The 27,093-nt window shown below is 32.8% G+C and overlaps 1 protein-coding gene across 20 annotated transcripts in view; it reads left to right on the forward strand.

The window, feature by feature from the left end:
- Positions 1-27,093, forward strand: part of LOC135213567 (microtubule-associated protein futsch-like) — a 699,290-nt gene that overhangs the window by 204,336 nt on the left and 467,861 nt on the right. For 5 of the 20 annotated variants that reach the window (XM_064247537.1, XM_064247543.1, XM_064247541.1 and 2 more), the window contains exon 1: positions 10,852-12,086. The exons of 4 other annotated variants lie outside the window; for them this stretch is intronic. In XM_064247537.1, the coding sequence (XP_064103607.1) occupies positions 10,889-12,086 (1,198 nt within the window). In that variant the 5' untranslated portion in view covers positions 10,852-10,888. Of the gene's footprint in view, positions 1-10,834; positions 12,087-27,093 lie in introns of those variants that run through there. 11 more of the 20 variants (XM_064247549.1, XM_064247552.1, XM_064247539.1 and 8 more) reach the window with 9 other exon arrangements.

Raw genomic sequence — 27,093 nt, forward strand, 5'->3', positions numbered from 1 at the left:
ACATATATATATATATATAATATATATATATATATATATATATATATATAAATATATATATATATACACACACACACACACACCACAAGCATATCTCTCATGGACAAACCATCGGAAATCAACGTGAGACTGACCACTCTCTTCCACGCCGAGAAAATTAACTCTGCCAAAAAGGTTGACCACAAAAAAATCGTCCATTTAATAATAAACATGCCGGTTGACTTTTGACATGATTGACCGCGCCTTATGACTCAGAGGTTATACCTGCCTGGTAAATCACTCAACCTTGATCCCAGGGTCGATGCTTGTTTGCTCGCTAAGGTCGAGGTTCGAAATGCTTTCAGTTATAGTCACAAGAAGTGATGGACGCCGATGGCTAAATGGATGATTGGTACCAAATTTGTCGGATGCGCTTAGGGATTTTGTGGGGTGTGTTTGTGTGTGTGTGTGTGTGTGAGTGAGTAAGTGACTGAGTAGTGAGTGAGCGCTTGTTTTACTCCCTGTTGCAGATAGACGTTCTCCTTCATAGCTGGTCACTTTTAATTTGGACAATGCGTGAATGGGTTACCGGCCTAAAAGTACCAGAATCTGTCTTGAAACACGTTCTCCTACATTGCTGGTCGCTTGGTCACTTTTAATTTGGGGGGCAATGCGTGGAAGGGTTACCGGGGGGCCTAAAAAGGTACCGAGATCTGTCTTGAAACACGTTCTCCTACATTGCTGGTCGCTTGGTCACTTTTAATTTGGGACAATGCACGAATGGGTTACCGGCCTAAAAGTACCAGAATCTGTCTTGAAACACGTTCTCCTACATTGCTGGTCGCTTGGTCACTTTTAATTTGGACAATGCACGAATGGGTTACCAGCCTAAAGGTACCAGAATTGTCTTCATATAATCTTGATCAGCCTTGAGGCAGATCTGGAGGCTAGCAGCCTCACCCCAAAGGAATATTAAAAAAGTAAAGTGTGTGTGTGTGTGTGTGAAATATATACACACATATATATAGTATACTTTGATCAACCTTCATACCATTTGCTTCTATACTTTAGAATTCTCCTCTTTCCTTTGTATTCCCCGAACTGTACCATCTGCGAGCTGGAACTTCTCGGCCACTCGTCTCGGTTCCTTCACCAAAAAAGAAAAAAAGAAAAAAGAAAGAATATATAATGTATATGTATATATACATACATGCGCATATATGTATATATATATTATGTATATCATGTATATATATACATACACACACACATACATACATGCTATAAAAAATTTCCTGTAAACTGAAAATATATATATATATATAAAATAAATACCTCAAAATTGAAACTATATAGAACGAAATCGATTAATCCTTTTTTTCTCTCAGTAAATCCCTAATCCCCAGAAGTTGAAATGAATCCCCCTTCTTAACTCCAAGGGCACGCGACCCCCTTGTCAACGAACCGTGAGGGAGACACAACGTTAATTCGATATATATTTCTTTTATTCTGTTTCTTTCGTTATCTCGTGTTTCTTGGGGATTTATATTTTATTTTTGTTTTATTTAGTTCGAGGGTTTTTGATAGCGTGTTGTTTTTAATTGCTTGTTACGTCATTCAGATTTCGTGTGCGTGTGTGTTTTGTGTATATGTATGTATGCATGTAATATATATATATATATATAGATATATATATATATATATATATATATATATATATATATAGAGAGAGAGAGAGAGAGAGAGAGAGAGAGAGAGAGAGAAACCGCCATAATTAATACACAGTTAATAGTGGAAGCTTAGTAGATTAACAGTTGGGGGTGACACTCAGAGAGGAGGCCAAGTCGCCTGAAGTGTTTGCAGCAGTAATACATTTGGCTCTCTGATATTCCGGTTATTATTTTTTTATGTTTCATTTATTTATTTACATATTTACTTTACTTGTTAACTTTTTGATTTTATGCTTCGTGTTTCATTTACTTTACTTATTGATTTGATGCTTTGTGTTTCATTTCCTTACTTTACTTGGTTACTTATTGATTTTATGCTTTGTGTTTCATTTACTTTTACTTTTCACTTATTATCTATATACTTTTTGTTTCATTATTTGAATTATGGGTGGTATTAATGTATTCAGAATCCTTTTGTTACTATGGAATCTTCGTCATTGTTGGCTGAAAAGTTTTAAATTGTGATTTAAAGTATACATATATATGCATATATATGTATATTTAAGTAATTATATATATAAGTGTATATATATATGTATTTGTATATTTATATATGTATATGTATGTATATGTACATACACGTACGTATCTATGTACGCATGTATTATAATAAAAAGGTGCTATTTCTGCAACTCACGCCACTAAAAAATTTTGTAATATATATATATATATATTATATATATATATATATATATATACATATATATATATATATATATAATATATATATATAAAATATATATATATATATATAGTTATTTATAAGTTACTGGTTGTTCATCAGGGCCAGGTTAGTGCACACCCACTCGACGGGAAAACGGGAGAATGAGGAGATATCCAAAATGTTGCAAAAGAGCGTAGCATAGAGTTTCTTAATCAGAGATATTGAAAAAACGGAAGCATAAAGCGAAATCCGTTGTTTTGCAATAGAGGTTTATGTAGAGTCCTTTGATCAGAGTCTGGGAAAACGGAAGAGTGAGGAGATAAACACAATTTTGCAATAGAGTGTAATATGGAGTTTCTTAATCAGAACCTGGAAAAACGGAAGAGTGAGGAAATATCCAAAGTTTTGCAATAGACGTTATTATAGAGTTTCTCCATTTCGCTTAGATAATATCGTTTAGTGTTAATTTTGTGTTACTTGGATGTATTACTGCCTGTGTGTAGTTTTGTGTAGACAACGCCGGATGTCGAATGTTAAATTGTAGTGCTGTGTTTAGATGACACCGTTACTCTGTTTTTTGTAGGCAGTTTCTTTTTTTTATAATGCATGTGGTTATCGTCAGGGTCTGTTGAACAAGAGTGATTGACTGGCATTTGATATATATATATATATATATATATATATATATATATATATATATATATATATATATATATGTATGTATGTATGTATATATGTATATATATATATATATATAATATATATATATATATATATATATATATATATATATAAATACATACATACATGACACATACATATATGATATATGTGTGCACGCACAAACACACACACATTTTATATATATATATATATATATATATATATTATATATATATATATATATATATATATATAATGTGTGTGTGTTGTTTGTGTGCATATATATATCATATATATTATGTGTCTATATATATATATATATATATATATATATATATATGATATGTATATATATATACAGAGAGAGAGAGAGAGAGATACATGTAGATCTGAGTGAATTGTAAAAAAAAAAATAAAAATTAAAAATTAAAACCGACCTTCCCCACTGTTGAGGGACACTTGAACCAAAAAATTGGGCGTCTCTATTTTAAGCCCAGCCGATCCGATCAATACCGTTCGAAGTGTTCAGGAATAAGACGAAACATTCTGAGTAAGTGAACACTTCATTTGCCGTATGTCGTCACTGATAGCAATTTGATCAATTCAGGTCGTTTTTTTTTCCTTCTTAATTTCTCTGTATCTAATCGATGTAAGCAAAATGGGTCAATTGTTTGTACGTCTATAGTTGCGTGGATTTGCAAAAAAACATTCGAGTCAAATTAGGTTATTTTTTTTTATTTAAGTATCTATTTCTCTATTTTGTAATTGCGTGGATGATTGTTTTCGACGTTAAAAAAATTTGCCATTTGTTTGTTTGTTTATAATAGTGTGGATGTGGGTCTTCATTAGCAATAACGAAAGTAAGAATTTTTGTTTGTCTGTAATTGCGTATGTTTTGATTTTCAGTACCTTCAGAAAATTTAACATTAATATCGTGTTTATAATTGTTGGGATTTGTTTTTCATTTAAAGAATAATAATAATAATAATAATAATAATAATAATAATAATAATAATAATAATACAAGATCTATAAAGCTTCACAATTATATACATATAATATTTTACCAGACTAAAGGCAAATCACATTATCTGGAAGAAAAGAAAAAAAGAAAATAATTTTTAAGAAATGATGAATAAACAGATATTGAATAATTCATAATGCACCAAACGTGAATTAAAGTAAATAAAATAATAATTCTAAGTTTTCCAATACACCAAACTGCAATGACAGAATTCAAATGTAATGAATAAATGAACATAAGCAAAATAAACCAATAAACAAGGCATTGAAATTAAATGATTGAATGAATATAAAGAAAAATAAAGCAATAAACAAGGCATTGAAAATTAAAATATTAATTTAAATGGAATTAAACAAAGTTGAGCAAAACAAGGCACTAAAAATTAAATGATTAAAAATGAATTTACTAAATAGGCAATAAACAAGGCTTGAAATTTAAATGATTAAATGAATAAAATAAACAAGGATAGAAGCAATAAACAAGGCAATTGGAAATTTAAATGATTAAATGAATATAAAACAAATAAACCAAGGCATTGGAAATTAAAATGATTAAATGAATATAAACTAAATAGAGCAATAAACAAGGCATTGAAATTAAATGATTAAATGAATATAAACAAAGTAGAGCAATAAACAAGGCATTAAAATTAAATGATTAAATGAATATAAACTAAATAGAGCAATAAAGCAAGGCATTAAAATTAAATGATTAAATGAATATAAACAAAGTAGAGCAATAAACAAGGCATTAAAATTAAATGATTAATTGAATATAAACAAAGTAGAGCAATAAACAAGGCATTAAAATTAAATGATTAAATGAATATAAACTAAATAGAGCAATAAACAAGGCATTGAAATTAAATGATTAAATGAATATAAACAAAGTAGAGCAATAAACAAGGCATTAAAATTAAATGATTAAATGAATTTTAACAAAGTAGAGCAATAAACAAGGTATTGAAATTAAATGATTAAATGAATATAAACAAAGTAGAGCAATAAACAAGGCATTAAAAGTAAATGATTAAATGAATATAAACAAAATAGAGCAATAAACAAGACATTGAAATTAAATGATTAAATGAATATAAACAAAATAGAGCAATAAACAAGGCATTGAAATTAAATTATTAAATGAATATAAACAAAACAGAGCAGTAAACAAGGCGTTCAAATTAAATAATTAAATGAATATAAACAAAATAAAGCAATAAACAAGGCATTGAAATTAAATGATTAAATAAATATAAACAAAATAGAGCAATAAACAAGGAGTGGCAAACAGGAGAAAGAAAATATATTGCGACAGGGTTAACGGAGACACGGTAAAGTGGGCGGAAGGAGACAGACGTGATAAAGGAGAGATAGAGACGCGATAAAATATTAGGATACGGAGATTATTTCGATAACAGGTGATGATGGCGATAATAGGCGTGTGGGGGAATAAAAGGAGGAGAAGATAAACGCGGACATGACGTAAGGAATAAAATGTAGTAAAGCAGAATACAAAAGGCAAAGAGATAATATAGTACTGACGAAGTTACTTAACGGTAGAATGTTATAATTGTGCCGATGGCGTTGATAAGACCGAAAGGGGAATAAGAGAGGGAGAGGAGATAAATAAGAGAAACTGAGTGAAGAGGAGAAATAGGGAGAAAGGGAGATAGAATAATGTAGCTGCTATTCAGTACTAAAGGGGAGAAAGCAATAAGGAGTGATAATTGCAGCGATGGGAATATAGGAAGAAACGGAAGATTGAATGTAGAAGAAAGAATAACCGAAGTAGAGAACAAAGAAATGAGACGAAATGATAGCAGGGAGAGACGGAGGATAGAAACAGAGGTAGAAAACAAACAAAAGAGAAAAAGACAGGAAAAATAACAATAAAAGCTGATGGCAGAGAATGAAGACTAAACGGGGAATAAAAGAGGAAGAAAAGAAATGGGAGGTGGAATAGGAAAGAAAGCGGATAACGAACAGAAAAACATAAAAAAAGGAATTAATTAGAAATAATTGCTTTGATGGTAAGAATATTGACGAAAGCTTTGGCAAATGAGGAAGAAGTAATAACTAAAGTAGAAAGAGGAAAGAGAATAATTAATTAATAATGAACAAGCGACTGCCAGGAATATAAAAAATGGGACGAGAATAGAAAAAAAAATAAAATAAGCGAAAGTACACAAAAGAGGAACGATTTCAGGAATAAGTCATAATTGCTAATTATTTCAGAGGAAAATATTTTTGCAGTTGCGTTTGAATCTCTCTCTCTCTCTCTCTCTCTCTCTCTCTCTCTCTCTCTCTCTCTCTCTCCTACATTTCACAATACTATTTTTATCAAATTCAAATACATAGGCTTTTAAAATTTGAGTCAAAATAAAAATTTTTAATTTTCAAATTAATTAGTTAGTTATATGTAAATAATACCTTCTTACGTCCATCTGTCATTCATTAATAATTCTAAATTCTTAGAATTCATAAGCATCTGAATATAAAGTATAATAAGATTCAGAATGAATCCTTGTATATTTTTAAATCCCTCGTAAATACAATGTCCTATTTACAAGTTTGGAACTTTTCGGGAAATCGTCGTACAGCTTGGCAACGCAAGTGTTGCCACTTACTGTGATATAGCAGACCTCCTCCCATTATCTTGTATCACATCGGCAGGCAGTTGTTTTACGGGCCTAAGAATTGGACACCTGCGTTGCAGGAAGAGAGAGAGAGAGAGAGAGAGAGAGAGAGAGAGAGTTAAAATGACATTTAAAGAGGTTCGAGTTGGTAGATCCACTTTTTCTATTTTTTGTTTAATTCATAAATTGGTTGACATTTTAATTTTTTTACTCCATAAATTGGTTAAGCAACTTTTTTTTTATTACTACAGTCAGTAAAGTAATTTTTTTATACTTATTAAATTGGTAGAGCCATTTTTTTTCTATTGCATATTAAGTTGGTACATGCTCTTATTTTCACAAACGAATAACGTATTTTTGTCTCCAAGTGACCTTTCTTAACTGTAGCGAATAATAATAATAATAATAATAATAATAATAATAATAATAATAATAATAATAATAATAATAATAATAATAATAATAATAATGATGATAATAATATTAATAATAATAATTTGGAAGAAGACCCTTTTAAACAAATTTTGTTGAATAAAATGGCAGATTCATCGAATAATAATAATGATAATAATAATATTAATAGTCTGGCGATGATAAATTACAAGGAATCAACAAAAATCACTTAGCAACTCAGCGTAAAAGCGTAAACTCCTTTACCAAAATGTACGATATATACCAGTATTTTTATTTACTACAAATCGACCAGTATTTACCGTTAGGAAGAAAGCATATTTCGCCTAATAATATTCTTCTTCTATCTCGTGGCGAAGAGCTTTGTCAGAGCAGGAAGTGGCAGAGATTCGCAGGATGCAAAAAAAAAAAAAAAAAGATGCTGTTACGGATCTCTTAGAAGGGGCGCGGCGGGGGTGGGGGTGGTGGTTAGTTGTTACCTCACCTGTGTCCGTTTTGTTTGTTCTGTCTTTCTCTGTCTGTCCAGGAGCTATTATAGTAAGTAGTGGGTGGATGTTTCTGTCTGTAGGTCAGCCTGTCCAGGTGATATCTCAGAATGTAGTAGGCGGTTCTGTTTGTCTGTCCAAAAAGGTAGTAGGAGAATCTGTCTGTATGTCTGTAGGTCTGCCTGTGTCGAAGATATCTCAGAAAGTAGTGGGTGGATCTGTCTGTAAGTCTGCCTATTCCAGAAGATATCTTTAAAAAGTAGTCGGTGGATCTCTTTGTCTGTCTGTAGGTCTGCCTGTGTAGAAGATAATATCAGAAACTAGTCGGTGGATTTCGACCAAATTTTGTATATGGTTTGGTTGTGGAACAAAGGAGAATTGTTTAAAATCTGACATAAATCCTTTTCCGTATATGGATTCAGTATATTTGTCATCTTCGTGTTACGAAGTTGGATTTTTCACCATCTTGTACAAAATAAAAGCCAAAATCTCCATTAAAAAACCAACTTATACTTTTGTCTAGAAAATCACTTAACCTGTTATATTTCAGAACAGGAAACCCCCTTATTCTTCAAAGGATGTGAGGAAGGTACTGTTATAGACAGCTCTGAGAGAGAGAGACAGAGACAGAGAAAGAGAAAGAACGTTTTTTTTTTTTTGCGAGATAAGGGCGTTTTCTTAAACAAAAGGCTGTTGGAGAAAAGAAAGCGTGTTCATATGGAAAGTGGAAATAGTGTTCTTTTTTGGGAAATAAGGTGTGTTCGTATGGGTATATAAGTCGCCTTCTTTTGGGAAAGGATTGGTTGTGTTCATATGAACAGAAGACGGGTTCTTTTGGCAAAAAAGAGGGTGTTTTAATATGGGAAAAAATCGTGTTCTTTTGGGAAGAAGAGGTTGTATTCATATGGAAAAACTCGTGTTCTTTTGGGAATAAGAGGTTGTGTTCATATGGAAAGAAGTCGCGTTGTTTTGGGGAAGAATAGGTGTGCTCATTTTGCAAGAACAGGTGTGTTCTTTGGGAGGGGTGTATCCGGGTGTGTCCCTTACGGGTGGAAAGGGTGTGTTCCTCGAGGAGAAGAGGCGCGTTCTTTAAGAGAAAAGAAAGCTAATTGTTCTGGACAGGTGAAGTATGACAGGTGTTGTGGACTTCCTCACCTTTGCTCATAAGGATCTGACAAAGAGTTTTAAAAGGAACATCTTTTTTATTGCGAGAGAAAGAGTAAAAACACTGATTTTTAAAAGGATTCTATTGGGAGGTGGTGATTTATTCCTTTTTACTAAAGAATGTTGCTGTCTCTCTCTCTCTCTCTCTCTCTCTCCCTGATCTCCTCTGCTTCTCCTTCTCTCTCTCCTTCTCTTCTCTCTCTCTCTTCTCCTCTCTATCTCTATCCTATTATGATTATATATATATATATATATAGTATATTTAATATATTAATACTATATTATAATAATATATATATGAATAATGTATGAAAGATACTTAGATAGATATTGAATAAATGAAACTAAGTAAACACAAATACTACATTGTTAATGAAACAGAACCAAATATATATATATGTGTGTGTGTGTATGTACATATATATATATATATATATATATATATATATATATATATATATATATATATATATATATATATATATATATATATATATATATATATATATATATATATATATATATATATATATACACACTTCATAAATATGTCTGAAAGATCATTATTAAATTAACGTAGGGTCAATAAATTCAAATATTAAATTATAGACGAAACAAATAGAAACGGCTTCTTCACTATTGGAGACCTCATTATTTTCATATTTCGTACGTAGCACAGTTAGCAGCAGCCCGGCAGTAATGACCTCTGGAAGGGCGTTGCCTCCATCTGCAGGTGTAGAAGGGGATGTTAGGGAATGATTCGAAGGAATAATTAGGACTCAGGTGATGAGAAGGATATGTTATCCCTACTTTCCGTTGTTTTTTAGTCTCTGTTGGGAAGGAATAATCTGTAGGTATAATTCGCGTGTAATTAATTATTAGATATATATATATATATATATATATATATATATATATATATATGGTATGTATGCATGTATATATAAACTTATATGCATATATATATATATATATAGATAGTATATGTATATATATATATATATATATATATGTAACATACATACATTCATTCATATTTTATTTTATATATATATAATATATTATATATATATATACTATATATATTATATATATTATTATATATATGTATAGTAATAATAATATATATATATATATATATATATATATTATATTATATATATATTATATATATATATATATATATACATACATGCATACATACATAAATACACACGACGCACACACACGCCTCACACCTCCTCAGCATCTTTGAACCACACAACTGCCGCCGCCGCCGCCGCCCGCGGGCGGGCTTCCTCCTCGTCGTAACTTCAACTTCCGCCCTTAATTTGGAAGTTTTGGGAGCGAGGGCCGTTTTTTTTTCTGCTTTCACCCCGCCGAAGTTTGCTTTTGCCTTCGGATGCAAAGCAGCAGCAGCAGCAGCATCATCTGTCTCATGCAGATTAGTGGAGGTGGTGCTTCTCTATAATGGGCCGGATGACACACATTCCTCTCTTCTCCTTTTTCCTCCTCCTCCTCCTCCTCCTCCTCCTCTTCTTCTTCTTCTTCTTCTTCTGATTTTTGTTCTTCTTCTTCTCTTTCGCCTTCATTTCCTATTTGTACTTTTTCTTTTGCTTCTCCTTCTTTTTCTTTTCTTCTTCTTCTTCTTCTTCTTCTTCTTTATTTCTCTTTCCCTTCTGTTTCTTCTCATTTTCCTTCTTCTTTTTCTTTATCTTTCCCTTCTTCTGCTTCTTCTTCTTCTTTTCGTTACTTTGTTACATTGTTTTTATTTATATATATATTTATTTGCGCTTTCATTAAATGGTTTGTGTAGGTCAGTTAGAAACGCTCTTATCTTAATGTTTTTATTTGATAAAGCTTTACTTTGTTACATTATTTCTATTCTGCAAGAAATAACTACGTATTTATACATACATACATACATACATACTACATACGTTATCTTAACGTATTTGTATATACTTAGAGCAACCAAAAGCAATTTTTAGAGCAACCAAAAGCAATTTTTATTTTAATCGGGCATTAAACGCTTACAGGAAAATGTTATCGCGTGTTAAATGACGATATTATTGATACGGAGCGTGTGCTGAGATTAACGACATCAGGATAGGGAACATAAATAGCTCTATCATGAGAATCATCACGCGCAGGCGCGTCAAAGTTCGCGTGACCGTACGGAGGGGAGACGGGAGCGTTACCAGTCACGGATGGGAGTACCATAGAAAACGTGACGGAGGAAAATCGGACGAAGAAGGGGAGACTACTCCAAATACCATATCCGTCCCTATACCGTCTTCCCCATCGGAGGAACACGCCCATTACGAAACGGTCTCCGACGATAAGGACCTCAACATCGAGTTGGTCGAAGATGCTGACTATGAGGAGACCAAGGCGCCCATATATGAGACGCTCGATAAGAAATCTGGCAGGGTATACGAGGAGGTTGGACGCAAGAACTTACGCGTGAGATTTGAGAATGATGACGATGAGGATTTGTCAGAGAAAAGCGGAGATGACGTGAATGGGAATTATCACTCGACTGGTGCCATACCCAAGCGCGTTGGGACGCAGTCAGAGGCAGACGAAGGCAACGATTCGAACCCTGCAGATGATGACAGCAAAACGAATGAGAACGGCGAAGAAGCACATGAGTCTAGGGAGAAGATCGACGACCCTAAATCTGACTCGGATGAAAACGGCGTCGTGTTGTCTAGCGGCGACAACGACTTGACGATCACTCAGGAAAGCAGGACGCAAATATACGACTACGACAAGCCCAGGAAGATCGAGGTGACCGTGACGTCTAAAAGAGACGGCGAGGATTACGCCGAGAGCGACGTGCTCTACGAAAACGTGAAACGCAAATCAAAGAAAACGGGCAAAGTCGAGGTAAAGTTCACCCCGTGGCAAACGGAGGACGAAGGGGAGATTATAAAATGCATAACGGACGAGTACAAAGACGATAACGTCAAAGTCGAACAGTGTTCCAAGTTCTCGTACTACGAGGATCCGAGAGACGACTCGGACGAATGCGTCGAGACGACCAGTCACGTTAAGCATCGCTCGAATATACAAGTCACCGCTGAAAAGACCTCCCGTCCCATAGAAAACGGAGATGTAAACAATGACGGTGCCAAGGCTGGAAAGGACGAAGCCGAAAATGCTTTCGGGGACGACGAAAATGACCCCTGCCCTCGGGGCAGGAGGAGGGTCAAGAAACGAACCCTGATAAAGGTCAAAGGCGTGGGCATCAGGAAAGACGATGACCTTGACACTGCCCATGCCCTGGTGAAGGCCTTCTCCAGGACGGTCGTCACGTTTGGAAAAGGTTTGTTTTAGTTCTGAATTAGTTTTTTTTTTCTGTTTTAAATCGTCTTATTCTATTCCATAACATCTTGGTTTACTTTTGAAACCATTGAGAGATGTGTACTTTTCTTGTTCGTTAATTATCCTATCTTCTGTACATTGTACATGAAAATTAATTATGCTGCACTGTACATATCATCTCATTATGTAATTAAGTGTAAATTCCTCACTCTTGTCGTTTAGGGAAATAGCTTTCAAAGAATGATATTGTTATTGAAATTGATGCACTAGTAATAAGAGCAATTGGGTCTTCCCCACATACTTAATTACATATCTGCAGTTCTCACCTCTAACTCGACCTGTGTTCTGTTTGTTCAAAATATCTTATTACTTAAAACTTTGTGTGTAGTTATTTATTTACATATTTATATACATATTCATTTATTTAATACCATCGTCCAGCCCGGGCCATTCCTTTGTTACGACTGGCTCATATATAAATATATATATTATTGAATATATATTATTTCTTACTAGTCACGACTTACTCATCCATCCTATTTTTATATTACCGTCATTTTGAACTATATGGTTACTAGTATACATATAATTCAAGACTTGAGACGCATTGCAAAAATGTTCTCCTGCCCTTTGCAACATAGCCTAGAAAACAACTCTCTCTCTCTCTCTCTCTCTCTCTCTCTCTCTCTCTCTCTCTCTCTTCTCTCTCTCGTCTCTCTCTCTCTCTCTCTCTCTCTCTCTCTCTCATGTCCCACATTAGCTCACAAAAATGAAACACGCTGGGTTTCCACCCTGTCATATAGGGGATGGAGATAATGCTAAACAGAAAAGGATCTTTCACGCTATAATGGCCCTTATTGAGCTCATCAGGAAGGGCCAAAATGCCATGTTCGAACGTTCCAGTAGGCGTGTTCTGTTATGCTAAATTCATTTCCATGAATTTCCGATGCATTTAGAACGGAATGGTGCGGATCTCTTGGCCTCTTTTGCGATAGGGGTCAGTGAACGAAGGATTTTGGCAAAATGGACGTAATGTTTTGCAAAGTGCTGGGTGAAAATGTCATGCATGAATATGAAGCGTTTGAGTATATATGTGCTGGAAGTAGGCGTCGGTGCTGAAAGAGGAATAAAGATGTACATAGATGAATAGAAAACAAAGTAGATAGATAGATAGATAGATAGAATATGAAACATGAAATACTGGTAAACATTGATACAGTCAGCCCTAACGAATGAGATAGATAGATAGATAGATAGATAGATAGATAGATAGATAGATAGATAGATAGATAGATAGATAGAATATGAAACATGAAATTCTAGGAAACATTGATATAGTCAGCCTTTACGAATGAGATAGATAGATATATAGATAGATAGATAGATAGATTATGAAACATGAAATTCTAGGGAACATTGATACAGTCAGCCCTAACGAATGAGATAGAGATATAGATAGATAGATAGGTAGATAGATAGATAGAATATCAAACATGAAATGCTGGTAAACATTGATGTAGTCAGCCCAACGAATGTGATAGATATATAGATAGATAGGTAGATAGAGTATGACACATGAAATGCTGATAAGCATTGATATAGTTAGCCCCTTCGAATGGGATAGATATATAAATAGATAGATAGGTAGATAGAATACGAAACATGAAATGCTGATATACATTGATATAGTCAGCTCTAACGAATGAGATAGATATATAGATAGATAGATAGGTAGGTAGATAGAATATGAAACATGAAATTCTAGGGCACATTGATATAGTCAGCCTTTACGAATGAGATAGATATATAGATAGATAGATATATTATGATTCATGAAATTCTGGGGAACGTTGATATAGTCATCCCTAACGAATGAGATAGATATATAGATAGATAGATAGGTAGATAGAATATGAAACATGAAATGCTGATAAACATTGATATAGTCAGCCCTAACGAATGTGAAAGATATATAGATAGATAAAAAGATAGATAGGTAGATAGAATCTTTAACATGAAATTCTAGGGAACATTGGTATCGTCAGCCCTAACAATGTGATTGATATATAGATAGACAGATAGGTAGGTAGATAGAGTGTGAAACATGAAATTCTAGGGAACATTGATATAGTCAGCCCTAACGAATGAGCGTAAAGGTTAAATACTGACAGATAAGAGAGAAGGGTGGATAAAGGTGTAACTAATGAGAAAGGATATAAATTTCTTTATATGGAAACAAAATAGATTTATGGATAGGTAGGCAAGTAAGATTTGATGTATGGAAATAAAATAAACATTGATATAGTCAGTACTATTGAAAGAGAGAAAAGGGAAAATACTAACAAGGAAAGAAAGAGAGGTAGTTGAATAACTGGTGGAAATAGATGGAAGTTCCCAGTATAGAAAGTGTTATTGAAGTAAAATATTACTAAATAAAAAAACTTGGAAGGAAGAAAGGGGTAAAAATAGAATGATTTTGAATGCGTAAGGGACAACAGTACGATTGAAAATAGGGAGACAGTGAGTATATATAAGTATATGTACTTGTGTGTGTGTATGTGTGTGTGTGTGCGCGCGCGTGCAAGAACTTAAAGAATATTCAGGACAGCAGATGTATTAAATAGTTTGGATTGTTGTTTACTTAAAAATTTCTGTCTTAAAATAGGAAAAAATTAGTTTTAATTACTGTTGTCTTGAATATTTCTCTCTTGAAAAAGAAAAATATGGTTTTAATTACCGTTTTCTTGAATGTTTCTATCTCATAGAAAAATTTAGCTGTTATTACTGTTCTTGAATATTGCTATCTAAATTTGGAACATATTTTCTTATTTCTCTTGTCTTAAATATTTCTACCTTAAAATAGACAAAGATAGTTTTAATTACGGTTTTCTTAAATATTTCCATATTCTACCTATCTATCTATCTGTCTATTATTCTATCTATCTATCTATCTATCTATCTCATTCGTTAAGGCTGACTGTATCAATGTGTATCAGCATTTCATGTTTCATATTCTATCTATCTATCTATATATCTATCTATCTGTCTATCTCATTCGTTAGGGCTGACTATATCAATGTTTATCAGCATTTCATGTTTCATATTCTATCTATCTATCTATCTCATTCGTTAAGGCTGACTGTATCAATGTGTATCAGCATTTCATATTTTCATATTCTATCTATCTATCTATATATCTATCTATCTCATTCGTTAGGGCTGACTATATCAATGTTTATCAGCATTTCATGTTTCATATTCTAGCTATCTATCTATCTCATTCGTTAGGGCTAACTATATCAATGTTTATCAGCATTTTATGTTTCATATTCTATCTACCTATCTATCTATCTATCTATCTATCTTGAGATAGAAACGAAAAATAACTCGTCACTATTAATAACAGGTGTTTCATACTATCACATGACACTGCCATGAAACGTGAGAACGCACTAAGTAGCCTGTTACAAGCCTTTCATTTTTATATGGTACATGTCCTTTTAAAACAAAACTCTTTCCAAAAATTTTTCACCTAATACGTCACGTCCTCACTGCCACATTTTCTCAACCATTTCCCACCCGAAAAGCCATGAGTTATGCAGCCCATCCAGCGACACAAAAAGAACAAAGTCGAGTACGAACTCCTGCTGACATGACCGACATGGCTGGCGTTGGAGGTCAGCCAAGTTTGTTTGCGTTCCAGCGGCGCGTGAAAAAGCCGAAGTTGGCGACGGAAGTGTTATGAATTGCTACGTTTTCCAGGCAACGGTTTCTCCAGGAATGGGAGGCTGCTGCTGTTGGTCTGTTTCGTATGCGTTTGCAGTACACAGGACAGGAGGGGGAGAAGTATGTGTTCGTTTGTGAGGCCATTTTGCGTCGCGTGGTGTTGGAGAGGAGGGTGAAGAAGATGATCGTGATGCATTTTTTGACAAGGAGGAGGAGGAGGAGGAGGAAGAGGAGGTGGTGGTGGTGGTGATTCTGATGGTGATGACAATGATACTGATAGTGATGAATATGAATAAAAATTAATTTTTGGGGAAATCAGGAAAAGGGATCAAAACAGTTAATATTTGATTTTAAAAAGGATGATGATGAGGGGGAGGGGGATTTGGTGGTGATTCTGATGGTGATGACTATGATAATGATAGTGATGAATATGAATAAGAAGGAATTTTTGGGGAGGTGAGGAAGAGGAATAAAAATAATTAATTATATTTAATTTTAAAAATTAGGGAAGGAAATTTACAGTCATCTCAATGATAATAAAGATGAATTTTAATAAGGATGGAATTTAGAGAATTGGGGAAAAGAAGTCAAAACAAATAATTTTATTGATTTAAAGAAAACACAGAGAAGGAGATTTATAATCATACATTGAATGGTTTAATTCATAGAAGACGAAAAAGACTCATTTAGAACCCCAACTGCTTCATATCTATTTATTAGTCAATTTATTTATTTATTTATATATTTATTTATTTATGAAAATTTGGTGGCACATATTTTAAAGAAATTGTGATAACTTACTCACGTATTCAATTTTTTACTATTTTCCTCTCTTCGTCCCAGCTACGACCCTCAGCAGTCGATTAACAACCATAATTCATAACTCAGTTCCCCAGAGTGGCCTTCTTGGTTGAGAGAGAGAGAGAGAGAGAGAGAGAGAGAGAGAGAGAGACTTAATTAAGACAGAAATGATTGGATATGAAAATAAAAGGTTTGGGAGAATCAGTAATAATAAAAATGAAATAAATACAAAAAGGATGAAACTTTAGTTTTCTATTTGAAATGCAGGATAATTAGATTGAAATCCAGGTGAACTGAAATGAAAGAACTGGAAGTGAAGGAAAAGACAAAGACAAAGAATAAAACAAACGGGAGAATGATATTAAGTAATAATAATAATTAACGTCGTTTTTATTTCGAAACATTGAGAAACGAAGGTGAAATGAAGTGAAATAGAATGATTATAAACCGACATTCTTTTAATAATTTGTTAATGGAGACCGTAGATATTAGTTAATGGATATGTTAGTTCATGAATAACTTAAATTATGAATCTACCTGGTTAATGAACTCCTTAGATAGGGAATCGCCTTGTTTAGTGGACTCCTTAGTTACAGAATTTCCTTGCTTAATGGACTCCTTAGTTACAAAATCTCCTTATTTAATAGACTCCTTAGTTACAGAATCCTCCTTTTTTATGGATTCCTTAGTTACAGAATCCCTTGTTTAGTGACAGAATTTCCTTGTTTAAAGGCCTCGGTAGTTAACGAATCGCGTTATTTAATGGACTCCTTAGTTCCAGAATCCCCTTGTTGAATGGACTCCTTAGCTACAAAATCTCCTTGTTTAATAGACTTTTTAGTTAAATAAACCCCTTAGTTAATGAGATCCCTATTTATTAGGTACTCTAGTCTATTGTCTCATTAAGAAATTTAAACATTATTTGAAGCTCCTGAGAAAATTAACAACTTAATGAATTTTGTCCCAATTATACTCCATATTTAACTGAACCCTTTCATCGACAGATCGTTCCCTTAATGAGTTCCATGGCTAATTAATAGGTAACGTATACCCGAGCTCCCAGACTCCCTATTAGCTAATGGAACCCCGTTAGTTTATGAATACCTCGGACAGCAGGTACCTTAATTACCTCTCGTCCACTTTTAATTCCCTCTTAATGAGATAAGGAAAGTTTTACCCTTGAAGCCGAGGGGGAGCCGTTTCAGGGCCCTTTAAATTAAGGAACCCTTAATTTAGGGTGACCCTAAAAGTCATTCCTCCCGCGTATTCTCGCGTTGATGTTGTCGTAAGTTTAGATAAATGTCGAGGTGGGTTCAGGGTGGATAAAATATATTTCGGTTTTCTAATCCGTTTTATATTTAATAAGCTCGTGTCGTTTATTCCAAAGGGATATAATAAAGCATCGGTTTTGTTTAATTACTATATATTTTATATTATATATGTTTTATATATATTTTTTTTATTATATATTTTTACTAAGATATATAATATTAAATATTTTTATTTTTTATTTAATTTTTAAATTTTCATACTTCTTTATTATTTTTTTTCATTCCTTATTTATTTTATATAAAATATGTGTATATAAATAAAGGCAAAATCCACGAAGAAAAGTGAAACAATGGAGTAACTGCTTCGAGGCCTTTCGACTCTCGTCCTTTACTAAGTCTGCTTATAGTAAAAGACCAGTTACAATCCGACAACCTTGTAGTCTTTATTGTCCTGCAGGGAAAATTTGAGGATTTTAATTCCTTCGGCTCTTTATTTGTAGGGAAACAGAGAAGGATTTGTATTTCTAAGCCGTTTTATGCATATAGGGAAACTGGAAGGATTTAATCCTTGTGGTCCTGTGGACATAAGGAAGAAGGGGGGGATTTTAATCCCTATAGATCTGTGCATAGAGATAAAACGGGAGCACTTTAATCCTTAGAGTCCTGTGGACATAGGGAAAAGGAGAGAATCTTATTCCCTACAATTCAGTGCAAATAAGGAAAAAATATCGTATTGTTATTCATATCGCCCTGTGCGTTTAGGGAAAAGTCGGGGTGGACTCTATCCTACGCTCATATGCCTGCAGGGAAAAGGGATCATTTTAATCCCTATGATCCTATGGCAGGGGTCCGATATGTCCCTATAGGACTCTCGCTCTTCCGGTCAGCCGGCGTTCACATCACAAACACAGTTCGCGATGTAGGATGACCGCTGTTCTCCCGGAAGCTGCTGATTTAAGATAAGTGATTGGAAATGTGGGTAACTAACCTCTACTACATCCCCCCCGCCCAGGTCCCCTCCTAGAACCGCCCCTCCCCCTTTCCCACAGTCCCCCAAACACCCCACACGACCCCAGAATTTCTCCCCCACAATTCATTTCACCAAGATAAGGCCTCGGCGAGTCTGCGCATGCTTAGAAGAGATCCTCGGCGAGTCTGCGCATGCGTAGAAGGGTGCCTCGTCCAGGGAGAGGCTTCAGAAGGATTTCACACGATAATAAACAGGAAGAAAAGAGATATTAAGAGGCGAATAGGCAGCTTAATTGCCCCCTTCCAGGCATTGTCCGAGATTGAAGACCGGATTCTTTTAGATCTGATTTGTCTGATTTATTTTGTATATGGATTCAGAGAGCTATGATGACATTCATTTTTTTATTTTAATGGTTATCTTGTTTCATGAGCCATGATTTTGATCTCGTCCTGGTGTTATACTATATGCACAAACATATATTCTGAAATGTACACAAGCATACCTACCCCCACATACATTGTATACATATACACACATACATACATACATGTATATACACACACACATATATCTATATATATATATATATATATATATATATATATATATATATATATATATATATATAAATATATCTATTCACATCTTGAATGTTATTTTTAATATTTCTGGTATACACAAATATATATATATATATATATATATATATATATATATATATATATATATATATATATACATACACACATACATACATACATACATACATACATGTAGACACAAATACGTGTCTGTAACAAATATTAAATACATTGCGCACACTATACATATGTCTGCATGTACACAACTATATGCGTAGCAAACATTAAACCCACATCCACATTCCAACAATTGCAGTACACTGAACAGAAAAAAAAAAAAAAAACCTGCACAGTGTCTTATGAGTGGCACACCAGCTGCTGCTCTTAACTATTGTAAGGTCGACCTTGAAAAGGTCGCCACCATACGCATCTCCTGCCTAATAAAAGGAGACACAGAAAGGTCTTTGTCGGAATTAAGGGATAAGAGGCTTGGAAACAGAAAATAGAATTTATTCATTTCTATTTATAGAACCTTCCGTCACCGGGGTATTCAATGTGGTCTGTTGTGGTCTTCTGCTGCTGTGAGAGGGCACTGCTGTCATCTGGGCATCTACTATAGTATTTGGAAATGGTAGTTGTAGTGGGGATGATTAATGGTTGTTGATGGTGATGATAGTTGCCACACTGACTGATATTGTAAGAAGTGTTGATTATGATAAAATTGTCCTGTGCAGGGAAGTGAGTTTATATATATATATATATATATATATATATATATATATATATATTATATATATATATATATATATATGTATATATATGTTATATATATATATATGTGTGTATGTATATATGTATGTTTTATATAATATAATAATATATATGTTTATATATGTATATATAGTATATATATAGTATATATATATATATATATATATATATATATATATATATATATCATAAATATAAATATATGTATATATATATTTATTATATATACATATGTATATTTATATATATTTTATATATATATGATATATATATATATATATATATATATTATATATATACACATGTATATATGTACATGGTTATATTATGTGTATATATTTATATAGAACACTGTCTCCATGACCATGTAAATATGTAAATAATGGCGCCATCTCTCTCCATTGATTCTCTTTATTTTTTAATCTTCATTTACAGCTTTACAATTTACCTTGACAGTATTACCTATCCTTACTTGAGCTGATGCTAATTTATAATTATTCTCTTTATTTCAGGTAAGAATTTTTCGTCTTCATTGTGAATGGTTTCCGATGGCCGTAAGTACTATTAATACTATTATTATTACTACTACTACTATTAGTTGAATTGTATTATTATCGCAAATTCATTATTCTTTATTATTATTATTTCACTTTTATCGTCAGTGTTTGTTGATTACACACAGATTTATGTATCTGTTCTCTTATCTATGTAATGGAATGAGCGGACTTTGAAAGTGGTATATTTGCCTTTTATTTATTTATTTATTTATTAATTTTTTTTTATTTATTTGTTTTATTTGTTTTATTTAGTTATTTATTTATTATGTTTTATTATTTATTTATGTTTTATCGTTTATTTGTTTGTTTATTTATTTATTTATTTATTTATTTATTCATTTTTATTATACCATTAAGTTTTTAAACAAAAAAGTGTACACTTACATCATTGAAAGAACAAGTTCGTATTTCTACGGTACTTGATAGTACTGTAAAAAGAAAAGAATACATTCTATAAATTTGCTTTTATTTATTTATTCATTTTATTTCTCTTTTCGGAAATTAGAATTTGGAAGAGCGAATTCGTATTTCTACTGTACTTCCCAGTACTATAAAAAGTAATATATTCTATAAAATTGTATTTTATTTATTCATGTTTTTAATTAGGAATTTTATATAAAAAAATAAAAAATAGACTTATATCTTAGGGAGAGCAGATATTTTAAGAAAACTTGGACTGGAGGATTTGTGAAAACAAATAAAAATAAAAAATAAAAAAAATGAATAAATAAATAAATAAATAAAATAAATTTAACTTTCAAAGTTCAAATTGGTATTTTCACCGTACTTCCTAGTACTGTAAAAAAAAAAAATTTTTTTTATTTGCTTGTGTATTGTATGTAAGATAAAATATATTCTTAGTACAGTCTCGTGAAATATTGTCATTCCAAATTTATCTCGGAGTGAAATCTCGTCGTCAAAATAAAAACGCGTAAATAAGAATGAATATTAAGTGTCAAAGCAACCGACTGGGAGCCATTACAAAGACGCTGTTCACGAAAAACTCTGCTGCCTCCTGCTTTATGTTGCTCTGCACACCTCTGGGATTTACAGCTGCTCTTGCTGGGTCGTCTTCTCTCTCTCTCTCTCTCTCTCTCTCTCTCTCTCTCTCTCTCTCTCTCTCTCTTGAAAAACTTGACCAACAACAGATTCATTCAAGTTATATATATATATATATATATATATATATATATATATATATATATATATATATATATATATATAATAATACACACATATATATACTATATATATATATATATATATATATATATATATATATAATCTATATATATTTTAATATATATGCTTAACAAAATTCCCTACGACCTCATGTAACAACTCTCTCTCTCTCTCTCTCTCTCTCTCTCTCTCTCTCTCTCTCTCTATGTGTGTGCGTGTGTGTGTTTGTGTCTTCATAACAAGCCGGCTTTCCTAAGTGAAATATATAATTTAATATACAGTGATGGCCAAAAATATTTGGACTCGCCCACAGCGCAGAAACCCGCATGCATTTAATTCAAGTTATTGAGACATATCACCCCTTTTTTTTTTTAAGGCGTCGTCTATACCACATAATTTTATAGATTAATACAGGGTGTCCATAAAGTCCCAGTACCATTACAGGTATTTATTGCTCAGAATGGTACTGGGACTTTGTGGACACCCTACATAAGAGGCATAGATTTTATAGATATTTGATTGCCTTCATAAAAAGAGATTTGTTTGTTATTTCCAATTTTCGATAGGTTGTCAAAGTCGTCGTCATAGTTTTATAGAGACGTCATCTGTACCGCAAAGTTTTATAGAGATTTTGACTGTTTTCATAACAAAAATAGATTTTATTTTTATTATTCCTATTTTCATTAGATGTTCGAAAAGTGCAAATTCTCGCGAAATGGGAGTATAAAAACCAATATATTTTTTTCGAGGGCTTTCTTCTGATGGGAGTTTCGACGAAAGCTAGATGTGCCTATAACTTTCTTTTTGAAAGTTATCTTCTGTACCTCCGGGATTTTGAGAAAGCTGGAAGTATTCGTACATAAACAAGAAAAAAACATGTAACGTTTCTCTTTTGAAATAAGAAACGTTGCATTTGAGAAAAGTAATGTTTATTTTTCAAAAAGTAATGTTTATTTAAAAAGAAATAATGTTTGTCTTTTTTTAAGTAACGTTTCTCTATTGAAAAGTTAACGTTTCTTTTCTTAAAGCAATGTTTCTCTTGACATAAATAGCGTTGCATAAGAAAAAAGTTATGTTTATTTTTTTAATAAGTAATGCTTGTCTTTTTTTTTAAAGTAACCTGTCTCTATTGAAAAAGTTAACGTTTCTTTTTTTTTTTGAAAGTAATGTTTCTCTTTTGGAATAAGTAACGTTGCATAAGAAAAAAGTAATGTTTATTTTTTTAAAGTAACGTTTGTCTTTTTTTTAAATTAACGTTTCTCCTTCGTAAAAAGTAACGTTTCTTTGAAAAGAAGTAAGATTTCTCTCTTGAAAGCCTGACTTCTGTACCTTTAAGATCTCGCTCGAGTGAGCGGAAATTAGTCGCGAAAATAAAAATATCGCAAACGATTCCTAACTGAGAGATGGTGAGTACCTTTTAGATCTGTAGAGATCTGAGGGAATTCGTAAAAGTAAGATGTAAAAACTTATTTATTTTTTTATATCCTATATTTTTTTATATCCTCCTCTGCTAAATCCAGGTATGAAAAGAGCTGAAATGACTCGTGTAAGTATACAGAATACACAACCTTTTTATTTATTTTTTTTCTTTTAAGATTGCAGCTACCATTTACACATCTGTTGGGAATTTCAGAGACTTTTGAAGCAAGCAATTCAAAACCTTATCGTCTTTGATATCTTCCATCCTTCCGTAGAGAACTGAGAAATTTCATAAAAATGAAATACGAAAATGGTTATTTTTTAATATCTTTCTTTGGACATACGAGATTTTTACGGAGCTGAAAACACACGAAATATTTCTATTTGAAAGATACCGAGTAGCATCCGGGAACCTGGAAGTCTTCGCGAAAATTGAAATATGCAAAATTGATCTGCGTCCCTTTGGCGACACGTTATACCAGTCGCTATGCAAGTCAGTCAGCCAGCCAGTCAGTCAGTCAATTAACTAATCAGTCAGTCAGACAGTCAGCCGGCTAGTTAATTAGCTAATCAATCATTCAGTCAGTCAGTCAGACAGTCAGCCAGTCAATAAGACAGCCAGCCAGTCAATCAAACAGACATTCAGTCAGACAGACAGTCAGCCAGTCAATCAATCAGACAGCCAGTCAGTGAGACAGTCAGCCAGCCAGTTAATCAAACAGTCAGCCAGTCAATCAAACAGCCAGTCAATAAGACAGTCACCCAGCCAGTCAATCAGTCAGACAGTCAATCAATCAGTCAGACAGACAGTCAATCAATCAGCCAGCCAGCCAGTCAATCAAACAGTCAGCTAGTCAGTCACCCAGCCAGTCAGTCAATCAGATATCTAAGCTTTCCAATTGTGATCCTTGTCTCGACGCCTAAATTGCATGTCCATTATATTTTCAGGAAATGGGCAGAACCATCCTCTCTCTCTCTCTCTCTCTCGTTTCACCCAGTCATTTCACCGGTAACGTTGGGATTACCGACTATAATGCAGGAGCCTTTTCCCAGCCATTTCACATGCGTGTTTTTTTATTATTCATTTTTTATTCGTTTTTTTAAAGGTTTGTTTTTTCTCTATTTTTTTCTCCACTTCCCAAACTTGTTTACATTGCGTTTCCGAAGTATGATTGCGTCATTAGGGGATAATGAAAGGGTTTTGACGCGATTCGTAATAACAGGTATAATTTGTTTGATTATTCCCTGGGCTTTATTCATTTTTATTATTTTTTTTATTATTTTTTTATTTTGCCATACTTTTCCTTGCTTGGCTTTATTCATTTTATTTTTTTTTTTGTATTTTCCATATTTTTCCTTGGGTTATTTCATAGATATGGTTTTGTCAACATTGTGAATAATAATATAATAATAATAATAATAATAATAATAATAATAATAATAATAATAATAATAATAACAATAATAATAATAATAATAATATTCCAAAAGCTTACTGATATCTCTTTGCTTCCCGTATTATAATACAAAAAATATTTTAACACGAGAACCAGCTTGACATGAACTGCCAAAATCATTCATACATTATTATCACGAATTAAAAAAAAATACTTTTCCCGCGTAATTTTTTTTCCCGCGCGAAATACTTCATCATCACAAACTGCCCAGTGCAAACGCTGCAATAATAATATTGCAATAATTTTAGTCGCATATTAAACGGGAAATAGATTAGGAGCTTCATAAAGGCTTCATAAAGGGTGCTCCATCGATTAGCTGGCGCTAATAATATGTCATTAATCACCGTTTGAACTTTGGCAACCCCACACCCTCGGCTTATCAGTGCCGGTGCCAGTTGTTGACCTTTTGTTCGAAATGTCATCCTGGAAGGGATTGCGTCATCGCTTTGGGTGTGTGCTTTTGGTGGATGGCTTTTGCGATTCGGGTGTACTGGATAATAATAATAATAATAATGATAATAATAATAATAATAATAATAATAATATAATAATAATAATAATAAAGTGATTGACTCCTAAAAACCACCCAGTCGAATAGGATGACTGACATAGACGAAATGAAAAGCTAAAAATAATAATAATAATAATAATAATAATAATTATTATTATTATTATTATTATTATTTGTGTGTGTGTGTGTGTGTGTGTGTGTGTGTGTGTGTGTGTGTGTGTGTGTGTGCTCTATCACAGTCCTCCAATTCGACTGGGTGATATTCATAGTGTGGGGTTCCGGGTTGCATCCTGCCTCCTTAGGAGTCCATCACTTTTCTTACTATGTGCGCCGTTTCTAGGATCACATCTCCTGCATGAGTCCTGGAGCTACTTCAGCCTCTAGTTTTTCTAGATTCCTTTTCAGGGATCTTGGATCGTGGCCTAGTGCTCCTATAATTATGGGTACGATTTCCACTGGCATATCCCATATCCTTCTTATTTCTTATTTTTCAGGTCTTGATACTTGTCCATTTTTCCCTCTCTTTCTCTTCAACTCTGGTGTCCCATGGTATTGCGACATCAATGAGTGATACTTTCTTCTTGATTTTGTCAATCAACGTCACGTCTGGTCTATTTGCATGTACCACCCCATCTGTTCTGATACCATAGTCCCAGAGGATCTTTGCTTGATCGTTTTCTATCATTCCTTCAGGTTGGTGCTCGTACCACTTATTACTGCTAGGTAGCTTATTATAATTATTATTATTATTATTATTATTATTATTATTATTATTATTATTATTATTATTATTGGGGACTATCCAAAGAACCGCATTTACTTACCGAAAAAAACTTTTAACAGAATAGGAAAACCATCGGGAGAGAGAGAGAGAGAGAGAGAGAGAGAGAGAGAGAGAGAGAGAGAGAGTCCATCGTGGGAACGGAGAACAGACAAATAAATTGGGACAAATGAGTCGGGAAAGAGGGCAATATTTTGGTGACAAATACCAGGAAAAGGCAGAGTGACGAATTCAGAGCGGTGTGTGTGTGTGTGTGTGTGAGTGAGCGGTTGGATGAGGAAAGGGAGAGGATTCTTCGCACTGAGAACGAAGAGAGAGAGAGAGAGAGAGAGAGAGAGAGAGAGAGAGAGAGAGAGAGAGATAGTGATGGGAGGGTTATGGATATATATATTATATATATATATATATATATATATATATATATATATATATATATATATATATATATATATATATATATATATGATGTATATATGTGTGTGTATGTGTGAGTGTTTACATATATATACATATATATATATATATATATATTATATATATATATATATATATATATATATATATAAATAAAAAAATTATATATATTTATATGGGGATACAATCCACAATGAAGTAAATTCCTCATGTAGTTTAAAATATATATTTCTTGTATAGGATTAAAGCTTTCGACCATCAACTGTGGTCTTGTGGAATTTACTTCATTGTGGATTGTATCCCCATTTACTTAGAGGTACGACATAGTACCTGGCTTCTGCATATATTTATATATATATATATATAATATATATATATATATATATATATATATATATATATATATATATATATATATATATATATATATATATATATTATATTATATATAAGTCATATCACATTACCGTGATTCATATACATACATCGAGCTAGAAATGTCCTTTAATATCTAATTCACTCTTCCTCGGAATTAATATATTTTCATATATGCTTAACCGAAGGGGA

The sequence above is a fragment of the Macrobrachium nipponense genome, chromosome 43, assembly GCF_015104395.2.
Source record: "Macrobrachium nipponense isolate FS-2020 chromosome 43, ASM1510439v2, whole genome shotgun sequence".
Lineage (NCBI taxonomy): Eukaryota > Metazoa > Arthropoda > Malacostraca > Decapoda > Palaemonidae > Macrobrachium > Macrobrachium nipponense.